General features: G+C 37.2%; 2 protein-coding genes across 2 annotated transcripts; one reads left to right on the top strand and one right to left on the bottom strand.

Moving 5' to 3' along the window:
- The first annotated feature begins 121 nt into the window (after window positions 1–121).
- LOC111239722 (acetyl-coenzyme A synthetase 2-like, mitochondrial) lies at window positions 122–19490 on the top strand. Its single transcript, XM_022769631.1, has 14 exons — window positions 122–502; window positions 9064–9160; window positions 9242–9441; window positions 10819–10994; window positions 11541–11693; window positions 12061–12208; window positions 12718–12855; window positions 13577–13669; window positions 17144–17256; window positions 17804–17930; window positions 18059–18186; window positions 18415–18478; window positions 18570–18691; window positions 18776–19490. The coding sequence occupies exons 1-14, from the start codon at window positions 190–192 to the stop codon at window positions 18950–18952; spliced, it is 2049 nt and encodes a 682-aa protein (XP_022625352.1). The 5' UTR covers window positions 122–189; the 3' UTR covers window positions 18953–19490.
- On the bottom strand, window positions 19029–27886 carry abcd4 (ATP binding cassette subfamily D member 4). The gene is made up of 19 exons (XM_022769641.1): window positions 27546–27886; window positions 27013–27131; window positions 26567–26694; window positions 25849–25988; window positions 25583–25699; window positions 24847–24972; window positions 24380–24430; window positions 24072–24166; window positions 23863–23984; window positions 22715–22806; window positions 22510–22599; window positions 22130–22335; window positions 20980–21071; window positions 20811–20847; window positions 20505–20554; window positions 20366–20418; window positions 20198–20274; window positions 19960–20075; window positions 19029–19626 (listed from the first exon to the last, which is right to left on the bottom strand). The coding sequence occupies exons 1-19, from the start codon at window positions 27584–27586 to the stop codon at window positions 19525–19527; spliced, it is 1854 nt and encodes a 617-aa protein (XP_022625362.1). The 5' UTR covers window positions 27587–27886; the 3' UTR covers window positions 19029–19524.
- Between the last annotated feature and the right edge of the window lie 82 nt (window positions 27887–27968).

The following is a 27968-nucleotide window of genomic DNA, read 5'->3' as shown; positions in this document are numbered from 1 at the left end:
GTCGGCACATGGGGGTTGCACCGCCCTTTAAGGCGTCACTTCTCCAGAACTTCCTCCGGAGTTTCCAAGTTTTCCCAGTTCAGTTAAGTTGAACAGGGTAACTTCCAATATTAGTTCAACAATCTGTTTTCTGTTGCGAAAGCACTTTGCAAGCCTCTCACATCGCACTGAGCACTGGCCACTTTCATTATGTGGCTGTCTTCTGGATGTACTTCAAAGTACGTCATGGCCTCCTTCACGCGTCGGATCTTCAGGTCTTGTTTCCATGGTTTGAGTCGAAGGAGATGTAACACAGCAGCTTTTATGCCGGAGGCTGCGGCGTTTGAAGCAGTGTCGGACCGCTCAGCTCTGCAGGAGTTTTCAGTCTCCTGTAGCGAGAGCTTCTGGGCCGCTGTGGCGCGTCAGAGACTTAGCTGGATCAGTCCTTTCCACACGGTCCAGGACTGTGACCTGAGCCGAGGCAAGATTAAGTGGTTTGAAGGAGGAAAGCTTAATGTGTCCGGTAAGGTTAGCTTCAGAATGTAAGTAATTGGCATTGTGGAGATAGATTTGATCAATAGAATAGAAATAGAAACTGATTCATTGAAGTCACAACCAGAGACAATAGAGTTAAATTTGATATTGCACAATTTTCCATGTTAAAAACGCGTCCAGAAACGTCAGGCATCATGATGCAAAACCTATCAACACATTTAACCAAGGGCGTAGGTTTGGTCTCAGTATTGGTAGGGGCGCAACAACTTCGCCACCGCTCCAAAACAAAGACATTTGGCCTTTTAATGCAATCAACCAAACGGTTTATTAACATATAAGATCTGAATATTCATTCAGGAATGCCCATACGCAAATGTTATATATGTAGCTTATATGTGTTGAATTTCCATATATGAAATAAATGTACATATGAAGTAAAATCATATATGTTTAAAGTATATCCTATATAAAAAAAATACATATGAAACATGCTAGAAATAGGAACAATATCATATATTGAAATATATGTCCAGTTAATAGCCAAGAAACAAGTATTTTAGTAAGTCTGTTTATATTATAGACATATGTTACATAAATATATATCCACCCCAAAACCTGTCAGTATAAGCTATGTTCATATTATATATGTAAATATAAAAGATAGACCTCTATTTTTAAATATAATTGGAGATTATTCAGAAAATCAAATACAAATATATAGTATTTAAAAAAGAATGCTGTTTTAATAGAGTTGCATTTGACTATGAAAATTTTGAAATATATTATGAACTTATATCTTCATATATCCAGAGGATGTATATATGTCATAATAATGTATCCACTTATAGGTGACACATATGGTTACATCACCCCTGATAAAGGGACATATATGTCATACATATGTCATACAAGTCATAGTATATTAAGGCATAAAAAAGTCATTAGTAAGGAACAAGTCTGGAGTGTGTGAGGGAGCAGGAGTACCTTAGTGAATTCTCGCAAGCACAGGGAGAACATGCCAACCCAACAAAGACCAAGGACCGGTGTTCGAACCGATAACCTTCTGATTGAGAGGTAACAGCTAAACAGCTGCTAAACACTGGACCATGAAGGAGCCCCATACGTATTTCATCATATAATAATGCATAAGGACATCATAGAATAGTAAGACATATAAAGTCATACTATGTTAAGGCATAAAAGCCTAAAAAAATGTAATAGTATAGGAAGGCGTACAAACGTCAAAAAACTTCAAACATTGTGTACTGAGGCAAAAAACATCAAAAGACATCATACTATAGTATGGCATAAAAACGTCATAGTATAGTATGGCATAAAATGTCAAAAAACGTCACAGTATAGTATGTCAAAAAACGTCATAGTATAGTATGGCATAAAATGTCAAAAAACGTCATAGCATAGTATGGCATAAAAACGTCAAAAAATGTCATAGTATAGTATGGCATAAAACGTCAAGAAACGTCATAGTATAGTATGGCATAAAAACGTCAAAAAATGTCATAGTATAGTATGGCATAAAAATGTCAAAAAACGTCATAGTATAGTATGGCATAAAATGTCAAAGAACGTCATAGTATAGTATGGCATAAAACGTCAAAAAACGTCATAGTATAGTATGGCATAAAAATGTCAAAAAAAGTCATAGTATAGTATGGCATAAAATGTCAAAAAACGTCACAGTATAGTATGTCAAAAAATGTCATAGTTTAGTATGGCATAAAATGTCAAAAAACGTCACAGTATAGTATGTCAAAAAACGTCATATTATAGTATGGCATAAAATGTCAAAAAACTTCATAGTATAGTATGGCATAAAACGTCAAAAAACGTCATAGTATAGTATGGCATAAAAACGTCATAGTATAGTATGTCATAAAAATGTCAAAAAACGTCATAGTATAGTATGGCATAAAAATGTCAAAAAACGTCATAGTATAGTATGTCATAAAAATGTCAAAAAACATCATAGTATAGAATGGCATAAAACGTCAAAAAACGTCATAGCATAGTATAGCATAAAAACGTCAAAAAACATCATAGTATAGTATGGCATAAAATCTCACAAAACGTCATAGTACAATAAGGCGTAAAAACGTCAAAAAACGTCATAGTATAGTATGGCATAAAAAAGTCAAAAAACGTCATAGTATAGTATGGCATAAAATCTCACAAAACGTCATAGTACAATAAGGCGTAAAAACGTCAAAAAACGTCATAGTATAGTATGGCATAAAATCTCACAAAACGTCATAGTACAATAAGGCGTAAAAACGTCAAAAAACGTCATAGTATAGTATGGCATAAAATCTCACAAAACGTCATAGTACAATAAGGCGTAAAAACGTCAAAAAACGTCATAGTATAGTATGGCATAAAATCTCACAAAACGTCATAGTACAATAAGGCGTAAAAACGTCAAAAAACGTCATAGTATAGTATGGCATAAAAATGTCAAAAAACGTCATAGTATAGTATGGCATAAAAATGTCAAAAAACGTCACAGTATAGTATGTCAAAAAACGTCATAGTATATATTTATAGTATATGTTTATATTATAGACATATATTACATAAATATATATCCACCCCAAATATATATCATGGCATAAAATGTCAAAAAACGTCACAATATAGTATGTCAAAAAACGTCATAGTATAGTATGGCATAAAATGTCAAAAAACGTCACAATATAGTATGTCAAAAAACGTCATAGTATAGTATGCCATAAGATTTCACAAAACGTCATAGTATAGTATGGCATGAGAATGTCAAAAAACGTCATAGTATAGTATGCCATAAGATTTCACAAAACGTCATAGTATAGTATGGCATGAGAATGTCAAAAAACGTCATAGTATAGTATGCCATAAGATTTCACAAAACGTCATAGTATAGTATGGCATGAGAATGTCAAAAAACGTCATAGTATAGTATGCCATAAGATTTCACAAAACGTCATAGTATAGTATGGCATGAGAATGTCAAAAAACGTCATAGTATAGTATGCCATAAGATTTCACAAAACGTCATAGTATAGTATGGCATGAGAATGTCAAAAAACGTCATAGTATAGTATGCCATAAGATTTCACAAAACGTCATAGTATAGTATGGCATGAGAATGTCAAAAAACGTCATAGTATAGTATGCCATAAGATTTCACAAAACGTCATAGTATAGTATGGCATGAGAATGTCAAAAAACGTCATAGTATAGTATGCCATAAGATTTCACAAAACGTCATAGTATAGTATGGCATGAGAATGTCAAAAAACGTCATAGTATAGTATGCCATAAGATTTCACAAAACGTCATAGTATAGTATGGCATGAGAATGTCAAAAAACGTCATAGTATAGTATGCCATAAGATTTCACAAAACGTCATAGTATAGTATGGCATGAGAATGTCAAAAAACGTCATAGTATAGTATGCCATAAGATTTCACAAAACGTCATAGTATAGTATGGCATGAGAATGTCAAAAAACGTCATAGTATAGTATGCCATAAGATTTCACAAAACGTCATAGTATAGTATGGCATGAGAATGTCAAAAAACGTCATAGTATAGTATGCCATAAGATTTCACAAAACGTCATAGTATAGTATGGCATGAGAATGTCAAAAAACGTCATAGTATAGTATGCCATAAGATTTCACAAAACGTCATAGTATAGTATGGCATGAGAATGTCAAAAAACGTCATAGTATAGTATGCCATAAGATTTCACAAAACGTCATAGTATAGTATGGCATGAGAATGTCAAAAAACGTCATAGTATAGTATGCCATAAGATTTCACAAAACGTCATAGTATAGTATGGCATGAGAATGTCAAAAAACGTCATAGTATAGTATGCCATAAGATTTCACAAAACGTCATAGTATAGTATGGCATGAGAATGTCAAAAAACGTCATAGTATAGTATGCCATAAGATTTCACAAAACGTCATAGTATAGTATGGCATGAGAATGTCAAAAAACGTCATAGTATAGTATGCCATAAGATTTCACAAAACGTCATAGTATAGTATGGCATGAGAATGTCAAAAAACGTCATAGTATAGTATGCCATAAGATTTCACAAAACGTCATAGTATAGTATGGCATGAGAATGTCAAAAAACGTCATAGTATAGTATGCCATAAGATTTCACAAAACGTCATAGTATAGTATGGCATGAGAATGTCAAAAAACGTCATAGTATAGTATGCCATAAGATTTCACAAAACGTCATAGTATAGTATGGCATGAGAATGTCAAAAAACGTCATAGTATAGTATGCCATAAGATTTCACAAAACGTCATAGTATAGTATGGCATGAGAATGTCAAAAAACGTCATAGTATAGTATGCCATAAGATTTCACAAAACGTCATAGTATAGTATGGCATGAGAATGTCAAAAAACGTCATAGTATAGTATGCCATAAGATTTCACAAAACGTCATAGTATAGTATGGCATGAGAATGTCAAAAAACGTCATAGTATAGTATGCCATAAGATTTCACAAAACGTCATAGTATAGTATGGCATGAGAATGTCAAAAAACGTCATAGTATAGTATGCCATAAGATTTCACAAAACGTCATAGTATAGTATGGCATGAGAATGTCAAAAAACGTCATAGTATAGTATGCCATAAGATTTCACAAAACGTCATAGTATAGTATGGCATGAGAATGTCAAAAAACGTCATAGTATAGTATGCCATAAGATTTCACAAAACGTCATAGTATAGTATGGCATGAGAATGTCAAAAAACGTCATAGTATAGTATGCCATAAGATTTCACAAAACGTCATAGTATAGTATGGCATGAGAATGTCAAAAAACGTCATAGTATAGTATGCCATAAGATTTCACAAAACGTCATAGTATAGTATGGCATGAGAATGTCAAAAAACGTCATAGTATAGTATGCCATAAGATTTCACAAAACGTCATAGTATAGTATGGCATGAGAATGTCAAAAAACGTCATAGTATAGTATGCCATAAGATTTCACAAAACGTCATAGTATAGTATGGCATGAGAATGTCAAAAAACGTCATAGTATAGTATGCCATAAGATTTCACAAAACGTCATAGTATAGTATGGCATGAGAATGTCAAAAAACGTCATAGTATAGTATGCCATAAGATTTCACAAAACGTCATAGTATAGTATGGCATGAGAATGTCAAAAAACGTCATAGTATAGTATGCCATAAGATTTCACAAAACGTCATAGTATAGTATGGCATGAGAATGTCAAAAAACGTCATAGTATAGTATGCCATAAGATTTCACAAAACGTCATAGTATAGTATGGCATGAGAATGTCAAAAAACGTCATAGTATAGTATGCCATAAGATTTCACAAAACGTCATAGTATAGTATGGCATGAGAATGTCAAAAAACGTCATAGTATAGTATGCCATAAGATTTCACAAAACGTCATAGTATAGTATGGCATGAGAATGTCAAAAAACGTCATAGTATAGTATGCCATAAGATTTCACAAAACGTCATAGTATAGTATGGCATGAGAATGTCAAAAAACGTCATAGTATAGTATGCCATAAGATTTCACAAAACGTCATAGTATAGTATGGCATGAGAATGTCAAAAAACGTCATAGTATAGTATGCCATAAGATTTCACAAAACGTCATAGTATAGTATGGCATGAGAATGTCAAAAAACGTCATAGTATAGTATGCCATAAGATTTCACAAAACGTCATAGTATAGTATGGCATGAGAATGTCAAAAAACGTCATAGTATAGTATGCCATAAGATTTCACAAAACGTCATAGTATAGTATGGCATGAGAATGTCAAAAAACGTCATAGTATAGTATGGCATAAAATGTCAAAAAACGTGACAGTATAGTTTGTCAAAAAACGTCATAGTATAGTATGGCATAAAAACGTCAAAAAACGTCATAGTATAGTATGGCATAAAATGTCAAAAAACGTCACAGTATAGTATGGCATAAAATGTCAAAAAACGTCATAGTGTAGTATGGCATAAAATGTCAAAAGACGTCATAGTAAAATAAGGCATAAAAATGTCAAAAAACGTCATAGTATAGTATGGCATAAAATGTCAAAAAACGTCATAGTATAGAATGGAATAAAAACATCAAAAAACGTCATAGTATAGTATGGCATAAAAACGTCAAAAAACGTTATAGTATATTATGGCATAAAAACGTCAAAAAACGTCATAATATAGTATGTCAAAAAAAGTCACAGTATAGTATGGCATAAAATGTCAAAAAATGTCATAGTATAGTATGGCATAAAAATGTCAAAGAACGTCATAGTACAATAAGGCATAAAAACATCAAAAAATGTCATAGTATAGTATGGCATAAAATGTCACAAAACGTCATAGTACAATAAGGCATAAAAACATCAAAAAATGTCATAGTATAGTATGGCATAAAATGTCAAAAAACGTCATAGTACAATAAGGCATAAAAACATCAAAAAACGTCATAGTATAGTATGGCATAAAACATCAAAAAACGTCATAATATAGTATGGCATAAAATGTCAAAAAACGTCATAGTATAGCATGGCATAAAACGTCAAAAAACATCATAGTATAGTATGGCATAAAAATGTCAAAAAACATCACAGTATAGTATGGCATAAAATGTCAAAAAACGTTATAGTATAGTATGACATAAAAATGACAAAAAACGTCATAGTATAGTATGGCATAAAAACGTAAAAAAACGTCATAGTATAGTATGGCATAAAACGTCAAAAAACGTCATAGTATAGTATGGCATAAAATGTCAAAAAACGTCACAGTATAGTATGTCAAAAAATGTCATAGTATAGTATGGCATAAAACATCAAAAACGTCATAGTATAGTATGGCATAAAATGTCAAAAAATGTCATAGTATAGTATGGCATAAAAATGTCAAAAAACGTCATAGTATAATAAGGCATAAAACGTCAAAAAACGTCATAGTTTAGTATGGCATAAAATGTCAATAACGTCATAGTACAATAAGGTATAAAACGTCAAAAAACGTCATAGTATAGTATTGCATAAAATGTCAAAAAACGTCATAGTATAGTATGTCAAAAAACGTCATAGTATAGTATGGCATAAAACATCAAAAAACGTCATAGCATAGTATGGCATAAAAATGGCAAAAAACATCACAGTATACTATGTCAAAAAACGTCATAGTATAGTATGGCATAAAATGTCAAAAAACGTCATAGTATAGTATGTCAAAAAACGTCATAGTATAGTATGGCATAAAATGTTAAAAAACGTCAGTACAATAAGGCATAAAAACGTCAAAAAACGTCATAGTATAGTATGTCATAAAACATCAAAAAACGTCATAGCATAGTATGGCATAAAAATGTGAAAAAACATCACAGTATAGTATGTCAAAAAACGTCATAGTATAGTATGGCATAAAATGTAAAAAAACGTCATAGTATAGTATGGCATAAAAATGTCAAAAAACGTCATAGTATAATAAGGCATAAAACGTCAAAAAACGTCATAGTTTAGTATGGCATAAAATGTCAATAACGCCATAGTACAATAAGGCATTAAAACGTCAAAAAACGTCATAGTATAGTATGGCATAAAATGTTAAAAAACGTCATAGTACAATAAGGCATAAAAACGTCAAAAAACGTCATAGTATAGTATGGCATAAAACATCAAAAAACGTCATAATTTAGTATGGCATAAAAATGTCAAAAAACGTCACAGTATAGTATGTCAAAAAACGTCATAGTATAGTATGGCATAAAATGTCAAAAAACGTCATAATATAGTATGGCATAAAAATGTCAAAAAACGTCACAGTATAGTATGTCAAAAAACGTCATAGTATAGTATGGCATAAAATGTCAAAAAACGTCATAATATAGTATGGCATAAAAATGTCAAAAAACGTCACAGTATAGTATGTCAAAAAACGTCATAGTATAGTATGGCATAAAATGTCAAAAAACGTCATAATATAGTATGGCATAAAAATGTCAAAAAACGTCATAGTATATTATTGCATAAAACGTCAAAAAACGTCATAGTATAGTATGGCATAAAAAAGTCAAAAAACGTCATAGTATAGTATGGCATAAAACGTCAAAAAACGTCATAGTACAATAAGGCATAAAAATATCAAAAAACGTCATAGTTTAGTATGGCATAAAATGTCAAAAAACATCATAGTACAATAAGGCATAAGAACATCAAAAAACGTCATAGTATAGTATGTCAAAAAACGTCATACATATATATAAGGCATAAAAACAAAACAAAAAACGTCATAGTGTAGTACGTCTGGACTGTGCGAGGAAGCATGAGTACTGGAGAGAATCCTTGCAGTCACAGGGAGAACATGTCAACTCCACAAAGACCAAGGACCAGGATTCAAACCCATAAAACCCTGATTGAGAGGCAACATTGCTAATCACTTTAACTACAGAACACCTTGAATTGCTACTGTGGTGATGAGTGAAGCAGATAAAGTGTAATTTTTTTTCTGTGTGTATGTAAGTATGCATGTGTTTTCTCTATGGGCACATTCAGTGAACTGCCTGGACCGGCATGTACACACCTGTCCCGAGAGAGTGGCTTTGATCTGGGAGAGAGATGAGCCGGGGTCAGAGGTCAAGGTCACCTACAGGTTGGCAGATTGGATTTATTGTATAAGTGTGTGTGCTCCTGCTTCATTTACCTCAGTTCACTGATATGTGTCTCTTCATAGGGAGCTACTGGAGATGACATGTCGCCTAGGAAACCTTCTAAGGCGGCGTGGTGTGAAGAGGGGGGACTGTGTCACCATCTACATGCCTCCTTGCCCTCTGGCTGTGGTGTCCATGTTGGCCTGTGCCCGCATTGGTGCAGCCCACAACGTGGTGTTTGCCGGGTTCAGTGCAGAGGCCTTGGCAGAGCGAATAAGAGATGGTGAGACAGTGTGACTGACCTGCTGATGCTGTCAGAAATTTAGATAACAGCATGAGACAGGAAACAGATTTCCACTGTGCATTTTAAAGCTGCACGGATCAACATTTTTATTTCAACAATGGAGCAAATGAATACATGTATTGTGAAAAAGGGTCACTTGTAGTGGACAACTCACAGAGAATTACCACCTGACTCTGCAGTTTCCCTTAGTTCGATAGAGATTTGTGTCTTTAATGGTGTCTTTCACCTCTTTGTTTTGGTTTTACGTCCCACAATTTAATTGTCTCCCATCAGCATTGTTTCAAGCAGCAGCAGACAGCTATTTTCCTCTAAAATAGACTGATATTTCCTCCAAGAGTTAGCTCGTAAAGATCACAAAGTGAGTGAAAAGAGTGAAAAGAGACATTTGCCAGGTGGACAAATACATGACTTCAGATGCATGCTACTGTTGCTATGGGTCAGCTGGATGGCAATTAGCAATTGCTTAATAATGTTATATTATAGATAATTATAGGTGATATGTCAATGTTAAAGTTTATTTTGCTCTGTAAAACCATAACAGTGAGCTGAAAGACACCAAAAAGCACCATGGGATTAATACTGCAGGTGACAATTCTCAATGGGTTCATCCCTATGAGTGACCCCTTTCACAATGTGCATCGTAATTTAATTTCACTGTTGATATGAAAATATAGTTTGGGCAGATTTAATTGTTAGATGAACCCTGGCTGATAACAAGTGAAAGTGCTGCTTATGATGGGACAGGTTGTGCCTCTGTGATCTGTTTTTAGACAAATTCAAAAAATTGTGTCAGGAGCAAGTTCTACCATCAAATAAAACATCCTGATATACTGTCCATTTTTAAACCATGCCACTGTTCATTAGTAATACTGGATGAGCTTTCTAAAAAATATTATGATTGGCTCCGTACTTCTTCGCTTATTTGGAACACAAATAACTCTTGTGTTTTTCCATGCAGAGCAAATGTGTTATACCATTGGGTTTGGTGGCTTTTTAATATATTCGAAACACAGTCAAGGGGAATTTTTTTCAGTCACAATATCCAGGGATTGCAATCAGATGCTTTTACTTCTAGTATTTCCTTCACCACAGTATTACAATATGTTGAATTTAAGTTAAAGGCGAGGCAAGGCAAGTTTATTTGTATAGCACATTTCAACAAGGCAATTCAAAGTGCTTTACATAAAGCATAAAACGTATCAAGACAGAATATAAAAGCAACACAAATTACAATTATTATTATTATTATTATTATTACAGTATAAATAGAATCTTGACAATTGCAGTTCAGTTCAGTGCAGTTAATAAAGTTAGTTTAATAAAAAAGTCTGATTTTCATATGCATCACATTTTCAGCCCGATCCAGCACTGTCATCACAGTGAACCAGGGCGTCAGAGGGGGTAAGGTCACAGAGCTGAAGAGGACGGTGGATACAGCGGTCCAGAGCTGTCCGACAGTACAGCAGGTGTTTGTTGCTATGAGAACAGAGAATCCAGTTGTCATGACAGCCAAGGACGTCGCCATGGAGGAGGTGAGAGAGCAGGTTCCTAACAAATGCAAACAGCAGTCACTTTCCACGGATAGATGAAGATAGAAAAAAAATGTCTGGTGAATGTTTGACATTTTTGTTTGATGCATTTATTTTAGAAATAAACCAGTTAACCACAATTGTTTTGACTTGATGGTTGACTTGATTTATCAACTAATCTTCGAAGTTAAACATTCATTCTTGATGCTGAAAATAGCAGGTGACAGTCCACTAGTAGCTGTTCTGGAGTTTTCAGTCGTACCACATGAGCTTCCTCAGCAGAAGAAAGATGGAGAGTTGAACATCTACAGTTCCATAAGAAACTCTGTCTGCTGGGAAAGACTCTGCAGTATGATTGAAAGCTCCAGAGCAGCTCCTGACTGGATTTGCCTTTTAAAATATTGCTTTGTCTCCTAGTATCTTCAAAGGTTTTACTGCATGTGTGGCACAACAAAAGCAATAAAGTTTGTTCTGTTGTGGTCCTATTACTATGCTGCAGTTACTGGATGTGATTAACAAATAATCCAGTAAATTCACTGTGTCATCCAGGAAATGCTGAAGGAGGACGTGGTGTGTGAGCCGGCTGCCATGGACAGCGAGGACGTTTTGTTCCTGCTTTACACATCAGGCAGCACAGGGAAGCCCAAAGGACTCGTCCACACTCAGGCTGGGTATCTGCTGTATGCTGCACTCACCCACAGGGTAACATCAAGCACAATGTGTAGTGTCTTGCTGATTTTATTTTCCTATCATGCAGTGTATAGTTACTGTACTGTATGCCAGTGAAGGCCATGGACAGCCAAAATGTGATCTGTAATCCAGTGTCCAACCATCTGTCCAGGAAGTATCAGCCTGTTCACAGGAGATTACCCAAAAATGGTGCTCTAGTTTTAACATCATGTATTTACGTAATATTCTGAGTTCAAATTGTGTTTATATCAAATGGGTTGTTCAGCAGTATAAAATGGATGTAAACACTATATTTTCATCTCTAAACAATGACCATGAGCATATAAATATTTTTTTTTTTTTATCCAATCATCTCATCAATCTTCCTTCTTATCCCCAGTATGTCTTCAGCTACCATGATGGAGATGTATTCGGCTGTGTGGCAGATATTGGCTGGATAACAGGACACAGTTACAGTGTCTATGGGCCGCTGGCCAACGGGGGCACCACTGTCCTTTTTGAGAGCACTCCCATTTACCCTGATCCAGGTATGAATGCCAGCAAATGTATGAATATATCCAACTGGTTGGCACTTTCATAATAAAAGAAAATTCATCGTACGTTACAAAAACTCTAAATACCTATAGTTGAAAAGCAAATCTTCCAATTTGTCATGTATTCATCTTAGGACGTTATTATTAGCTGTAATGGCATCGTTTTTAAGACATTTTCATGATCATGTTATATGCTGTGTAAAGTGTGTTGACACACAGCTTGTCAGTATTTCTGTCCTTTGCCAGCAGCTCTGCTCGCCTGTGTCCGTCTGTCTATGAATAACTGTTTACAGTTGAACTTGAACTCGGCCGTAGCTTCTGTGCTAAAATTATCTTCTGTTTAAACAAGAGTCAGGGCCTCAGTCGTCAAATGTGTCAGCACACACACATTGTTATTGTCAAGGTGAAACTGATTCTGATTATAGGTTATCAGTATCTTCTCAGTACATGGTAGCATGTCTCTTTAGGCCATGCTAACTCAAGACATGTTTTGTTTTCCACAGGAAGGTACTGGGAGATGGTTCAGAGACTTAAGATTAACCAGTTTTACGGGGCTCCCACAGCGATCCGCCTGCTGCTCAAATATGGAGACCAGTGGGTGCACAAGTATGACCGCTCCACCCTCAAAACTCTGGGCTCTGGTACGCCTTTATATCTGAAAATACTATTATGTGAACAATCACAAGAACAGAGTCCAGAACAGACAATCAGACAGAGCAGAAACAACTCTACAGTTCAACCACATGAACTGTGCTTACTTGTGTGAGCTGCCATGTAGCTCTCAAAGTGTTTCTGTGCTGGTGTGGGAATTATTTTTATTTAGAAATACAAATACATACAAAAGTGATGTAGTGTATCTCCAGCTTCCATCACAAACTAGAGTCTGCAAATTGTGTTGACCATCAAACACAGTATGTACCAGACAGTATTATTAAGGGAGACTTAAGAGTGTGTAAAATCACATGTTAAACTACACATATACACTCATGTACAGGAGAGTGACCAGAGGAATTCCTCTCCTGTGGGAACACACACGTGTTACATACTTAAAGTACACTGAAAGTTAAGCCTGGCTAGCACGTCAACATGCCTCAGTAATCTACAGTGTCCACAGCAAAGTCCAGCGAACACACAGTATATACATACCATACACCTGTTCCAGTGAAACATAAGGCTGAAGCTATAACACAAAACTTAACATAAAGAATATAAATCCGGCTACTAAGCAACATAGACGTCTCTCTTTACCAACACCTCTGGCTTGTTAATATCAATCTAACTAATTTACATTAAAAATAAACTAAGCATTTAACTAAAACAATATATAACATTATATACATGTCTGTCTTTGTCTTTCTGCAGTGGGTGAGCCCATCAACACCGAAGCATGGGAGTGGTACCACAGTGTGGTTGGAGATGGCCGCTGTCCTGTGGTGGACACCTGGTGGCAAACAGGTAACTGTGAACACACTGACATATGGAATTTATCAGCTACTGGAGACACGTTTTTCTTTTTTATTAAATTGTCACCAAAATGTCAGTTGGTTATGTCAGTGGATGGGATTTACATGTTAGATCATAGAAAACAGTAGAGCGACAATGTCCTTTTCCAAATTTGAAGACACCACATGTTCGCTCGCCTGGTTCAAGACCTCTTTATCACTCACCTCAGATTTGTCAACGATTTACATTAAGTGAAAAGTAATGTAAAGTCAAATCAGTCTGAATTCCAGGCTAAATGTACAGCTTAAGAAAATATTTCTTTTAATCCAAATTTTGATGAATGAAATTCAAAAAAAATGAATGAAAAATGAATCAACCCAAATAGTTTTTTTACATGCGAGAAGCCGTAACGAGAAAATGATGATAGTCAGAGACCATTACTCAAAAATCAAAATGATCAAAATTGAATGACTTATTTTTTTGGCTCATCACTTAAAAAAAAAAAAAAAAAAAAAAAAAAAAATCAACACTAAATTCTACCTTCATACAAAGGCTAAAACAGTTATTTGGCTTCAGGGATACTCAATGTTTAATGCTGAACTGTTGAGTCAGTCACAGGGCATTTGTTCATTAGTTTTATTACTCTTCTGTCATAAGCTTTTTGTCTGTACTTCATGTGTGGCTACAGTCTGACCTTCACTCTGAGTACTCTACTGTGATCTCTGTCTTGTTTAACGTTGGGACCAGTTAACAAAATCTCATTTGTTGAGCTCACATAAAGCTTGGATTTGTTTCTCATTGTGTGACACTTAAATTATTTCCTCACTTTCACAGTGACTCCACAAAGGGCAGCTCAGTTCATGAACTCTTCCTCAAACACAGCCACATCTGCAGGTTCTGTAACGGCCCATCAGTCAGTCTTAAAGGGGTGAGCAGTTTGCTCCGTCCCTCCAGCAATAACAGTGTTACATAACATCAGGAATGTGGTTGTGTATGCGCATACATGCACAATATAACAGCACATGGGTGTACGCACGCATGCATGCACGCGCACACACACACACACACACAGACACACACACACACCCTCTGAACTCCCCTGAATCAAACCAGATGTTTTCCTCTCAGAGTTAAGCTTCTGATTTTGGGAGCAGTTGTCAACATTCAACTTTTTATGGTAATATTGAATATTAACAACAGTCATCATCAACACCAAGGCCATGTAAGGAAATATGGGGGGTAATCATTTTCTTCCCTGTTTTCATTTTGTTTGTCAATTCTCACTTTAGCCAGTTGGATACATGTCGACTGCAGACTGCAGCTTTTACGAACCTAACTGCCGAGGCAGCTGTCTGGGGACACTGATAAGTCTATAAACTTCCCACTATTAGATGAGTCGCTACAGTGCAGCTTGTGCCCTGACTTGCTCTCAAACCCACAAAAATGGGAACTTGTTCTGCAAATTGTCCTCACAGAGAAAGAGAAAGAGAAAGAGAAAGAGAAAGAGAAAGAGAAACTGACTCTATTTTTAGAGTCATCTTGATAATTTTTGTCCTCAATTATGGTTACATAACAAGATACCAGTGGGAAAAAGAAACAATATAGTGTAAACTTGACTAAACTGCAGTAAATTACAGTAATTGCAGTGGGTTTGATACAAAATTGTCCTTCACCCTCTGCTGTCCTCTGAAGTCACCACAAAATAACCACTATTCCTTTACCAAAGCCGCTTATGACTGGACATAACAACAACATGTTTGAAATCAGCTGATTTCGCTAATAAAATCAATTTCACAGATGAACACAGGAGCCGACTGACACTGTGTTTCATCCTGAGTCTCTCTAAATTAGATTGAGTAATGACCAAATGGAGCAAAGCTGCGTTAATTACCATACAAATGGCAAAAATCTATAATTAATTGACGATAATTAAACATCAGAGCATGATGAGCTTGAGAATTACAGTCACAGATATGACCCAAATACTCTACCTCGGTAAAAAAAGGATTATGTTTTTATGTTATTTTCCTGGACCACTGTTTCCAATTAGGACTAAGTGGCATTATTCATAAATGCCATTTGGTTGATCTGGGAGCAAGTAGCCTGTTTAGAGAGAAAATTAGATTTTGATCTGCTGTTGGCATACGGCCTCCATGTTGGATCACACAGGACTGGTGAGGTGAGAGGATGAGCAAAAAAAAATTAAAATATATTTTAGTATCTACATGTTTAAATTCTTACTTCTGAGCATTTATTGAGAGGCATAGTTTGATGTTTTGGAAACTACTGTAAATCTATTTTTCTTTCTGACTGAGAATTATGCAAAGATTCACTGTTCTCCTATTACATGGCAACAACTAGAAGCTGGTTAGCTTAGCTTAGCTTAGCATAAAGACTGGAAACAGGGGGAAAGAGCTACCCTGGCCCTGTCCTAAGGTAATAAAATTAGCATGTCTTCATACTAAGCTAAGCTACCCAGCTGCTGGCTGTAACTTCATATAAAATGGACAGATGTGAGTGCGTTACCAATATTCTAACCTCTAACTCTACAACTTTATTTCCCAAATGTTAAAGTAGTAAAGGTCCCTGGAGGCTCTTGTGGGGGGTGTTGTTAGTGCTATTGTGGGATCATCTGTTGTGTCCTACTTTATAACGGGTCCCCTCTGCTGCCACCAACACCACCAGGCAGATTTATCAGAGTCCCTGAGGCTCGGACAAACCTAATTGCATTTAATGTACTTAGTATGGCTGTAATTCCACAATCTAAATCTGCAGCAGTGAGAAGGGCTTATCTTAGATTTACAAACTGTTAGTTGGCTCTGTCATCTACCTTGTACTACTCCCCTCTCTGTCCCTTTAATTTGTCATTTCACTTTTTCCCCCCAATCTGTTCTTCTTCAGTGCTCTGAACAAAAAATGTGTTCTAGTCTGAAAACTACTTTGTTCGGTTCAGGTTACTCAACAACTGTATTTCTGAGTCCCACTGAGTGTCACATTATTTTTCTGTCAACTTCGGGGTTTTAGTAACTTGCGGGGACACGACAATTAAAAACAAACACATGGTAAGTATTTTACAGGCTGAGTCGCACCGGGAGGTTCGGACTTGCGACTTCAGTATTTCTAAAATCCTGGACACAGTAGTTGTTGTCCTGGTGGCCTGGTGGTTCAGACATAGACAGTAGCCTACTGTACATCCCTGGTTCGTTTCTGTCTAGGACCTTTGTTTTTATGTTATTCCTCCTCTTTGTCTTCTTGTTTCCTGGCACATCTTAACCTAGGGCAAAATTTGAAAAAAGCTTTTGTATTGAGCATTGCTCTATAAAAAAAAAAATTTTGGTCTGAGGAGGTTCAGTCATCCTCAGTCTTTTACAAACAGATATTTTCTGTTTAACAGTAGCCTTTTAAAAAGTATTTTTTTTGTTTGTTTTATGCACGCTGTATATACAGCACTTTATATAATCTGTTGTATTTTTCCTCTGTTCCCAGAGACAGGTGGCATCTGCATCGCCCCGAGGCCATCAGACCCAGACGCAGAGATTGTCCCAGGAATGGCTATGAGACCTTTCTTTGGCATCAAGCCAGTACTCATGGACACTGAGGTATGATGCTCATCCCTACGTGTGAGTGTGTGTGTGTGTGTGTGTGTGTGTGTGTGTAGCATGCCACCCTGCAAATGCTGGATGGCTGGGAACAGCCCAGAGGAGAGGGTCAGATTAGGATTATAAAATAGTCACCAGCTGTGTCACTTTTGATACCCACCCTGCTCCCACCCATAAGTCCCATTCTGTGCATGCCAAACCCCCTATTAAAAATCTGTCAAACTACTTTGTGCCTATTGCAGTTGCTCTTGTTTCTGAAATGCGCAGATTGTGCAGACAGTTGGGAGTGGTGACTCTGAGCTGATCTATCATCCTCCCTCTCAACACACAAACACATACAATCACCCACACAGCATTCAGAGAGCACAGGGTCCCAATAGCATTAGTACACTTCCTAAAATATCAATAACACATTCTTTCAAGAGTTCTTTCTTACTTGCAGTAATTATATCAGTTATGTAACCAGCCCTTGTTTGGTTGTCCATTTCTCTTGTCTTGCACATCATCCACTTTCTACTTAACATTTATCACTCCTGGGTTTCTTCAGGGCGAAGTTGTGACTTCCAACAACACATCTGGAGCTCTGTGTATAGCTCAGCCTTGGCCCGGCATGGCCCGAACAATTCATAACAACCACCAGAGATTCACTGAGACCTACTGTCAGCCGTATCCTGGTACAGTATGATGCGTTCATGAACAACCTGTCACTGTCGTTATGGTGTTTCTATATTTCTCTTCTTTGCTGGACTTTTCATTTCTTATTGTAAGTTAACATCTAAAATCTCTAAAATGCCTTTGTTAGGTTATTTCTTTACCGGTGATGGGGCCTATCGATCAAAGGAGGGGTATTACCAGATCACTGGGCGCCTTGATGATGTCATCAATGTGAGCGGTCACAGGATTGGCACGGCAGAGATAGAGGATGTGGTGGTAAGTGGTAAAAAAAAAAAAAAATAGAAAAAAAAAATCTCAAAGTGACTAAATATGTCCATAGTTTGAACAGGGTTAAAGTAATTTCAGTTTCAGTAAAAGTGCAATTTAGTTAATTTCCTTCAATGTTTAACCAAAGACACATTTATACTGTTGAGCCATTCTTTCATCTAAAACTTGAAACCATGAAACGTGCACGCAATCATGATCCTGTCATTTCTGTACCAGAATCAATGTTCTGCAGTGGCTGAATCTGCTGTCATAGGATACTCACATAACATTAAAGGACAAGGTAAGCAACACATTTTTTTCCCCACATTACACTGTTCACCGGGATGAATAAGAATTTGAAAGCGGGGTTCTCTGTCTCTGTGCTTTGTCAGGCGTTTATGCTTTTGTGGTGCTAAAAAAGAGCGTAGAGGTGGAAGAGGCGGACGTGTCCAGGCAGCTAACCGTCATGGTTTCTAAAAAGATCGCCAAGTACGCCTGTCCAGACTGCATCCAGGTAATTCTGACTTTAAACTGCAAACAGACATTTAAGACTAACTTGTACTTAGTAACTTCGGTCATTTTTTGGTCTTTGTCACAGTTTGTCCAGCGTCTGCCAAAGACACGCTCAGGTAAGATAATGCGCCGGGTGCTGCGGAAGGTGGTGGAACGCGAATTGAACGGGTTGGGTGACCTCAGCACGCTGGATGACCCTGCAACAGTTCAGGAGATCATCCAAGGTCACCGCGACCTCTTAAGCAAACAGCAGCAGCAATGATGTGTTTGCTGAAAACATTCTTATCGCACTTAAACAGACTTGTGTCTGTGTATAAACAATGACTTTAAAGGCCAAATATTTTTATTTGTTTTTATTGCACATAAGAAAATTGTATCAAATCAGGTAAACAAGTGTTTAAACTGTATGTATTGTCCACAGATGGATCTGCTCTTGGTAGGAATTACTAAAAGCATAAAAACATTGTGTGTTTTTAATACAAAACTGAATTACACAGTAGTAATAATATTCCCATGTATTAACTGTGAACATAACACAATAAACCACTGTAATTTAACATAAAGACAAACAACAAGTATAAAGTTTACTGTTTCTTTCATTATATTTAAATCATGCTGACTATTACATAATAATCCAAACCATTCGGGTCCAAAACATTTTGGCTGGTTCCAGACCCAGAGCCTCTAAACCATCATCCTGTCTGGAAAAATGTGTCTATGTACCTTATTGAAGAGCACCTGTTAGTAACTGAGGAGTTCAGGAGTGTTTTCTGTTCTCGCCCCCCACACTAGTGCTTCCTACATGTCCGGGATTTCGGAAATATGAGACTGAGGTCACATGGTTTCATCTCTGTGATTGAGGCTGCCGCTGCCTCCTTTTAAATTTGTTAACTCCCATCGGCCGCCTCCACACAGCTTCAGCTGAACATCATGGTACTGTCGGAAAAATGAAACAAAGACAAACGGAATTAATATATAAAATAAAAAACAGATTTGATGATAAAGCAAGTGGAAGTAGGTGTTAAACTAGAGGGAAATGGAGATATAGACACTGCATCGAAAGATTAAAAAAAGCACAAGTTCAGACGATTCAGAGGAACTGGTAAAGCAATCGCCCTTGTGGATATAGGATCTATTCAATTAAGGGATTTCTTGGCATTTAGCAGAATTTGGATATACCAAGGATTACTAGCAAAAATATCTTTAAAATCTCAATTTGGCTCTGAGACACCTGGTCAGGGATGTGCACTGTATGTGTGTTCAGTCTACCTTCTCCAGGCTGCTACGGTGTCCCAGACTGATCAAAGTCATGCCAAGCTGTTTACAGGTCCGGTACAGTTGTGCCTCCGCCTCCTCTGTCAAAGCACTGGTGGCCTCATCCAACACTGCGAAGAAAAAATAAACAAAAATGAAAATGAAAAAACAAAAATTAAACTAGTTGTTCAATTAAACAGTGGGTCGGGCTGCTGCGTCAGAATCACAGAATGAAACAGCTTTTAAAACACACCTGCATATTTGGGCTGCAGGTAGAAAAGCCGAGCAAAGCAGAGACGCTGCATTTCACCTGGAGACAGAACGTCATACCTGCAGGGAAAAACTGAATTTTAACTCTGCACAGTAACACACAATGCAAACAGCTATCGTTGCACCTTGCTGTTCCTGTTGTTGCTCTTACCAGTTCCAGTCCACATTTTCATCCAGCCCACCTGTCCGCTTCAAGAGACTGGACTGGACAACAGATAAAGAAACTTCAAGATGAATAAACAGTGCGGTAAAACACATGAAAGATTTTATTTAAAAAGCAGAACACTCACCACTCCAGCTAGTTCCAGGAACTGTATAATTCTGTCATCATCCACTGACCCTGAAGAAAGAAACTCACTCAGATTAGCAACTATTTCAGTCATTTTATGAGGCAGCACTGACACAAAACCAAGACCAAAACCAGGTTTATATTAATTAGAAATATTGCTCTATATTCATTCATCCACTTATATGATCATACGCAAACTTCCCAGTTATGTATTCTACCAGAACAACACATTTTGATTAAATGAATTAACATTTTTAGCCTTTAACTGTTAAACAGTTAAATATTCAGTCACAGTGAAATCGGATACCTGATACAGGGTAAATATCCTTCAGTGGGTAGATCACCTGTTGGAGACACAGTTCCAGTAAATCCTCATTTAACTGGTAGTTTGATTTCTGTAGATGTCAGCATTTTATAAAAAGCTCAGCGTCTACACAGATTTTGAAAGCAAATGACATTCAGGAAGAAGCGGTGACCTGTTCGCGCAGCGTGCCATCGGTCAGGTAAGGTTTCTGCGGCAGGAAGAGGGTTCCTCTGGGCCCGAAACATGTCGTCATGTGGACAAAACCTGAGGAAGAGAAAAACAAAATTGACAGACAGACAGTGTCATGAAGCTACTCATCTCTGCAGATGTCACAGAATATATCTTTTTCAATCATTTCACTTTTGTGCAATATTTGCATTTTTTTTCCTGTGGTCTTATTGTAAAAAGTATGAATAACAAAACAACAGTAATACATCCTGCCATTCTCTGTGCGACTTATAGAAACAAAAAAACTGAAGCACAACTCCGGGGTTTTTTAACCTGGGCCTTAATATCCAATGTTTTTGGGTGTAAATGAGTCCAATAAAAGTGCTTTTTTTTGCCACTGATAGGTTCCGATTGTTAGTATAAGTGTCTCACAACATTATAGATATGATTCCTACTGCTGCCACAGTCGGTTTGTTGGGAAAATAAGGCCCTGGTTCAAGTATACATGAACAATGGATCAATCTAGGTCTGTTACTAATGATTATTATCATTACCAATTAATCAGATTATTTTTTTGCTTAATCAAATAACTGCTTAGTCCACAAATCAGAAAACTGTGACAAATTCTAATTTTTCTGAATCCAAGGTGACGTCGTCAAATATCTTCTTTTGCCCGACCAACAGCCCCAAACCCAAAGATATTCAGTTTACAATGATCAAAAACAGAAAAGCAGCAAATCCTCCTACTGTTGTAGGTGCAACCAGAGAAGGATTAGAATTTCTGCTTGAAAAACAACTTAAATGATAAATCAATAATCAAAATAGTTGATTTTCTGTAAATCTACTCACTGATAAGTCAACTAACCATTGCAGCTCTACTTCAATCACCTGTTTTTGTCAGCTTCAAGTGATCAAAAACATGTTAATGTGCACCTTTAACAAAAACTGTTACAAGGCCTTAATGTTGGCCATGCATATCCTTCCATCCTTTTCTATTGTTTCATACAGATATTCCAGTGAGGGGTTTATTATTACAGCCGAAGCGAGTCAGGAGTGACCATTCCTTTTCATTAAAACTCTTCTGTCATATGTGCACTAGCATTAAAACAGATTAAAATGAATCAAACTTCATCTTTCTGTCCCTATTATCTCACCACTGTGTGCCTCCCAGAGGCGGTTGAGGACCCTCAGCAGTGACGTTTTGCCCGTCCCTGTGTTTCCCACCACCAGTAGATGAGCTCCCTGACTGATTTTCAGACTTAGGTCCTCCACCAGCAGCTCGTCTGAGTAAGGAGATTTGTATGAAAGATGGTCGAGGATGAAGGCAGTGTCCACTGGGCCTGCGTGGACATTGAAGTCACTGTGTGGAAAGAGATTAAATTAATTTACATAGGCACTTTATATTCATTTTTGTCCTCTTGTTTGCTCTTTGTTTTTTTAATTACATCTAATATTATCAATATGCTAAAATGTTAAATCACTTCGCATCGCTTTTTTCTGCAGCAGAGATTATTGTAAAAGCTTTCACACAAACCTGTCAAAGTCGTAGCTTTCTCCTGACGCAGGGTCATAGTCACACTGCTTGCGTAGGATGTCATCCATCACCTCCCTCATCTCCCCAATCCTGACCACAGCACACACACAGATTCAGTGATAGAAAGAAAAGGTGGATGGCATGCACCAACACTGCTGTCATCATCTGTCCTCCAGGAGTTGAATTTAAGTATGCTGTGTGATACCTGTGGGTGTATCCAGCCACATCTGACAGAGTGGTTGACAGGTCTATAAGCTGCGTGAAGCCATTTATCAAGTAGATGCACACAAAGGCGTTCTGAATGTTAACAAGGAGAGGGAGAACCAGAGCAGAGAGTGAATAAGATAAAAGATTATTTTAAAAAGTGTCTGGACACAGACAAAAGGCAGCAAGGCACAAAGTAGACTGGAGGAATTTAAGAAAAGAGGAATACTGACTGATGATGAAGACTTAAATATACTAATCTATGAGTAATTATGACCATTATAAAGCTACTATAATGCTTCTTAAGACATATGAAAGTGACATCTCTGTCCAACAACAGGCAATTTGAACGCAAGATGAATGGAGTTTAATGGATCTATCAGGAGAGAAAGGCTTTGCTGCCACCTAGTGGTTGAATCAGCAACATTCAGTAGGTGCTGTTCTGTAATGGAAACTGGGACTGTGAGCAACACTCACACTTCCATGATCTTTATGTAAATCAAGGAGTAATCATTGTAACTATTATTTATTTTTAGGTGTGTCTGATACTTTTTACATTGTTAGCTTCCTGAAAACATTTAATCATTGATCACATGATTCAATTTCCTATTTTTTAGTTCCTATTTTCTAAAATTTCTTCATGTCAGACATTGAATGTCCATCTTTATCTTGACAAATATTGTTGGCCTGTGTAAATACCTGAGACAACAGTGCAAATAATTCCAGAGGCCTGTACTATGAAGCAGGATTTGAGGTCAGTGAGGTAACTTGAGGTTTTACCCTGGATTTTTCAGGGTTACGACAGTGGTTCACTTCTTAGCAGGGTAAATCACCATGGTAACTTAGGCTAACTTCAGAGGATCAGATCAAAACTAGTCAACAGCCCAAATACTGACCAATTAGATCATTGGAAAAACTGAGTCATCATTCCCACAGGACCTTGACAGGGACAAAATAGTTTACAATAAAGTGACAAATAAAAAGCAATAGATATTTTTATAGATCAGTCAGAATCGTTTTGCTGCTCGAGTCTTTCCGTGTGGCCATCAGTCTATCCCTGCTGTCAATAAACCAAACTAAACCAAACAAGGTCTTGCATTTTTCAGCATCTACTATTTCTAAGACAAAGGGAACAGGAAGAAAGCCTACCTTACTGATGAGTGCACTAAGCTCGCCAGGAGTGAGACCATCATAGATACCAGTGAAGATGGGAATGGCGATAATAATGTAGCTGAGGAAACCTCCGAGGTAGTCAAAGGTGTTCACCCCGACTGATAGTGAAGAGGTCAGAGGTTAACTCTACAAGTTTAAACAATATGATAGATATGAGTGAGTGGGTGTGTGTAGGATGGTCTTACTATAAAGCCAGAGTTCTTTATTTATTAGACTCTTCTGAGTTTCTAACAGAGCCTGCAGTCTTCGATTGGTCCTCGTGTGCTCCACTTTACCAGCTCTAAAAACCCAGAGAGCAGCATTTGTTCCAAACTGCTTTAACCACATAATCTGTGGGATCTGATGTGTCAGGAGAATTCAGACAGACCTAGAGAATTTTTTTTTAATCACAAGAAAGCAGACTTCCTGTTTAAGTTGCACATGATTGTCTAAACTTTCCAGCATTGTCTCTATCCTTCTGTGCAGCACAATCATGTCAAATAAATCACCTCACCTGTAAAAAGCTGCAGACTCTGCATTAACACGGATTTGCATGTGCTTGAATCTGGAGATACAAAATCATTACATTTCTGTAAAAATGAGTTTTCACTGTCAACACAAAATCACGTTTCAACATGTGACAGATAAAATTACAAAGCCTCCACAGGAAAACACTACATTGCAAGCTGACGCATATCCTGTTATTTCCTAAGAGGCAAAAGGCACTGGGCCAAAGTCTACAGATACTTCCTCTTGACAAGGGACTGGTTTCCTTAACAATAAATACTGGAAATAGTTACATTCAAATAAAACCCATAAAACAACAAACTGCTCTGTTAAAGGTTAAAGAAAACACATGTTGACTGGCCATTTAACTCAGCCCTGCGTTGCTCGTCTATCAGAACAAATTCCTCTTGACTCAGACACTTGTGCATTTCTGTCACTTGACAAACAGCAAACATACAGTATACTTAACTTTACCTGAAGTCACCCTCCAGCTTTTCTTGCTCAAACAGAGTCGACACAATCGGCCCCATGAGGATTTTATTGGCAATGGTTCCAACCACAAAGTACCCAAAGATACTCACAGGGCCGATCCAGCCGGTGCTGCAAAACAAGGCAACTTTATTTCTACAGCACCTTCCAAAAAGGCACAAAGTGATTTACACTGGGTATTAAAACAATGTTAAAAGACAATCAGGGGAAAATAAATTACAACTGAATACAATTATACTAAATTAGACAGATGAAACAAAGAAATAAAAGTTGTAGTGTCAGAAAATAAAGAACCCCAAATTTAACAAAAAGGCTATGGCCAACTTTTATTGCCAGTATTTAAACAGTAGAGAAAACAGACACATAGGAATTGTCTCTCTCTTTCCCTTTCCCAGTTTTTCTTGACTGTTGACTTTCAGAGACACTGATAGATTCACTGAGGACAAGTGACCACCTCTCATCTCTTTGTAAACACATAAAAAGCACCGGTTTGGATACAAATCAAAAATAATTACATATAAAAATGCATGCTCTGCTTTTGACAGCTTTCTGAGTTTCCTCTCAGTATTTTCAAATGTTGAAAATGTTACTATAATAACACAATTCTCATCTTAACAGAACACCGTCTATGTTTCTCATGACGCTTTTTCAACTTCAGAGTAGGTGTTAAATGCTCGTATATGGAGGCACGTGTTGCCACAGTACTCTACTACAAACCCACCTGTAAAAGCAGTGGTAGGTGTAGTAAGCCAGTGTGAACGGCGAGACGATCAAGCGACTAGCCATGGTGCTCATCTGCTTACACAACCTCTCTGCATCCTGACTGATCCGCTGGTCTCTGGAATACAAACGAAACAAACATGATGAGAAAAACAATCACCAGGATTAACCACCTTTATATTGTTTTCCACTGCAGAATCACACAACATATTCAAATATCCACATGATCTAATACATAAAACCTTTCAAATGATACATTTTACTTACGGATTGTCTATGTCCTCTCTGAGTACATTGAGTGTGTAATAGACTCGGCCCTGGAAGTAGGCCGTGTGGAGGCTCTCGGTTAGCGTCTTCCGCCAGCTAACATACATCTGATTGCAAATGTACTGGTCAAGACTTTTCAGCTGGGAGAGAGAAAGAGAGGAACACAGAGAGGGAGGAAGAAGAAAATGTCTATCAGAGAGAAAAATAATCAATGCATACACAATACACAGTAAATGTAAGAGTTTCTATGAGACTAACAAGAACTTGTTGAGGCCTGCTACAGCTGTTCATTTAAAAAGCAATGTGGCAAAATAAACAGTATGTAGAATATTTGTTTCCTTAGAGGAAACTCATTGTGTTTGTCAGGTTTAAAATCCAAGTAAACATGACCAAGATCAAGAGGATTCAGGCCATAAAATGAAGATGTCAGGCTGTCCTAACCTGATAAAGGTGCTACTGTGCTTTATGACGGCAATTCAGTGAAAACTAATATGATACAGGGAATAGTGTACCTTATTTTTGATTTCGTTTCAGTACATGGGGAACATTGGATTTGGATTAATCACATACAAACAATTAATTGCCTCATTAGGAGTAAGAGTATTGCTGTGGCTCTGCTTATTAATGAACAAGTCAACTTTCTTAATATTGTACTGTATTTGTGTCTGGTCAGTAGATAGGTTAACTTCTGCCAACCCTCCCAGCTACATTAACTTACTGTGGAGTTGATTAAAATGAGCACCATAGCTTTTCCCACCAGACTCCTGAAGCCTGAGTAATCTTTTTCTGCCAGCACATTGTAGAAGTGACTGGGGAGGACACCCACTTGGTAAATGATCAGCTGCTCTGATGGCAGAAAAGAAAGATGTGTTAGCGCATTGTTCAGAGAGAATTCACACAGAGACTCGTAAAAACAACGCAGGAAAATTATACAACACTTTTAACTAAAGGTCAGTGGGAAAAAACATAACATGCAGCCTGCTGTTCACAGATGTGTAGCATTACAAGCTCACAAAACATATTATCCAACAGGCAGGGAATGTGTCTCATGACAATTAGTGTCGTCATTACTTCCTTTATTCACATTAATTTGATAGATAGCATGAACTATTTATTTTCCCCCATGGGCTGCCATACTGCCATACAGGTAACTCCAGCAGTTACCTGTCAGAGTGACAAAAAGCAGCGTCCCAAACATCAGGACACTCTGGCTGCTCCATGATGGGAACAGGACCTTCTGGATGCTGCAGAACCTCTGAACAAACTTCCAGTCCAATTTTGGTCTGAAGTCGTGCACAGAGAGAGAGAGACACATTAAGGTGAATTAGACTTTTTTTTTTTTTTTTTAAACTTCTGAACTTTGATATGAGGAAATTCTTGCATTTCTTTGCATCAGTCACTTACACCAACATATAAAATGCTTGTCGAAAAGCACAATGACTGACCTGCCAGTTTACTGTTGTGCTATATGGTGTATCTGCATATTTTGATTTCTGGATCTTTTAAACTTTTGTCTGGAATAGACAATCACTGAAGCGGTGACTAATGAGTGAACATTATTTATATGATAAAATCTCTAAAAACAAATATTTAGATTAAAAGACGAACAACAGAAAACCTTGCTGCTTTAGTTGTTAGTAATCACAGAGACTTTATCTCCTCCACTAGTTTCCCTGCAGGTGTAGCTTCAGCCTTACCTTTTTGTCCCTCTGCCATTTGACTTTTCCAGACGAGGCATTTGCTCTCCCGGCAGAGGACCGATATTCTTCCCAGGTAAAACTTCACATACGTTTTTCCGATTTGATGTTACTGTTAACCAGCTAGTCAAGCTAACTTCAGTCCAATGTGTGAGGCAGCCCGAGTATCAACAGCGGGTAAACAGTTGACAATGGTTAGCGAGGGAAGTAACGAGCAAATGTCTACAAAATTATCTAAAATAACCACCTTCTTCATTAATCTCACGGCTTCATTAATTGTCTTAAATGTTGCCTAACGTGTTAACTATAGCACTGTCTAACTGGGTGCTAACTACCTGACTAACTACCTTACGTCTCCACTGTAAAGTGAGGTAGAGGGGATTGTTTTGGAAGTAAGAAGTAAAACCCGGACTTCCGGTTCAG

The sequence above is a fragment of the Seriola dumerili genome, unplaced genomic scaffold (assembly GCF_002260705.1).
Source record: "Seriola dumerili isolate Sdu_G_001 unplaced genomic scaffold, Sdu_1.0 BDQW01000025.1, whole genome shotgun sequence".
Lineage (NCBI taxonomy): Eukaryota > Metazoa > Chordata > Actinopteri > Carangiformes > Carangidae > Seriola > Seriola dumerili.
The sequence above is the reverse complement of the archived record's forward strand: the minus strand, read 5'-3'. Positions and strand labels throughout refer to the sequence as shown.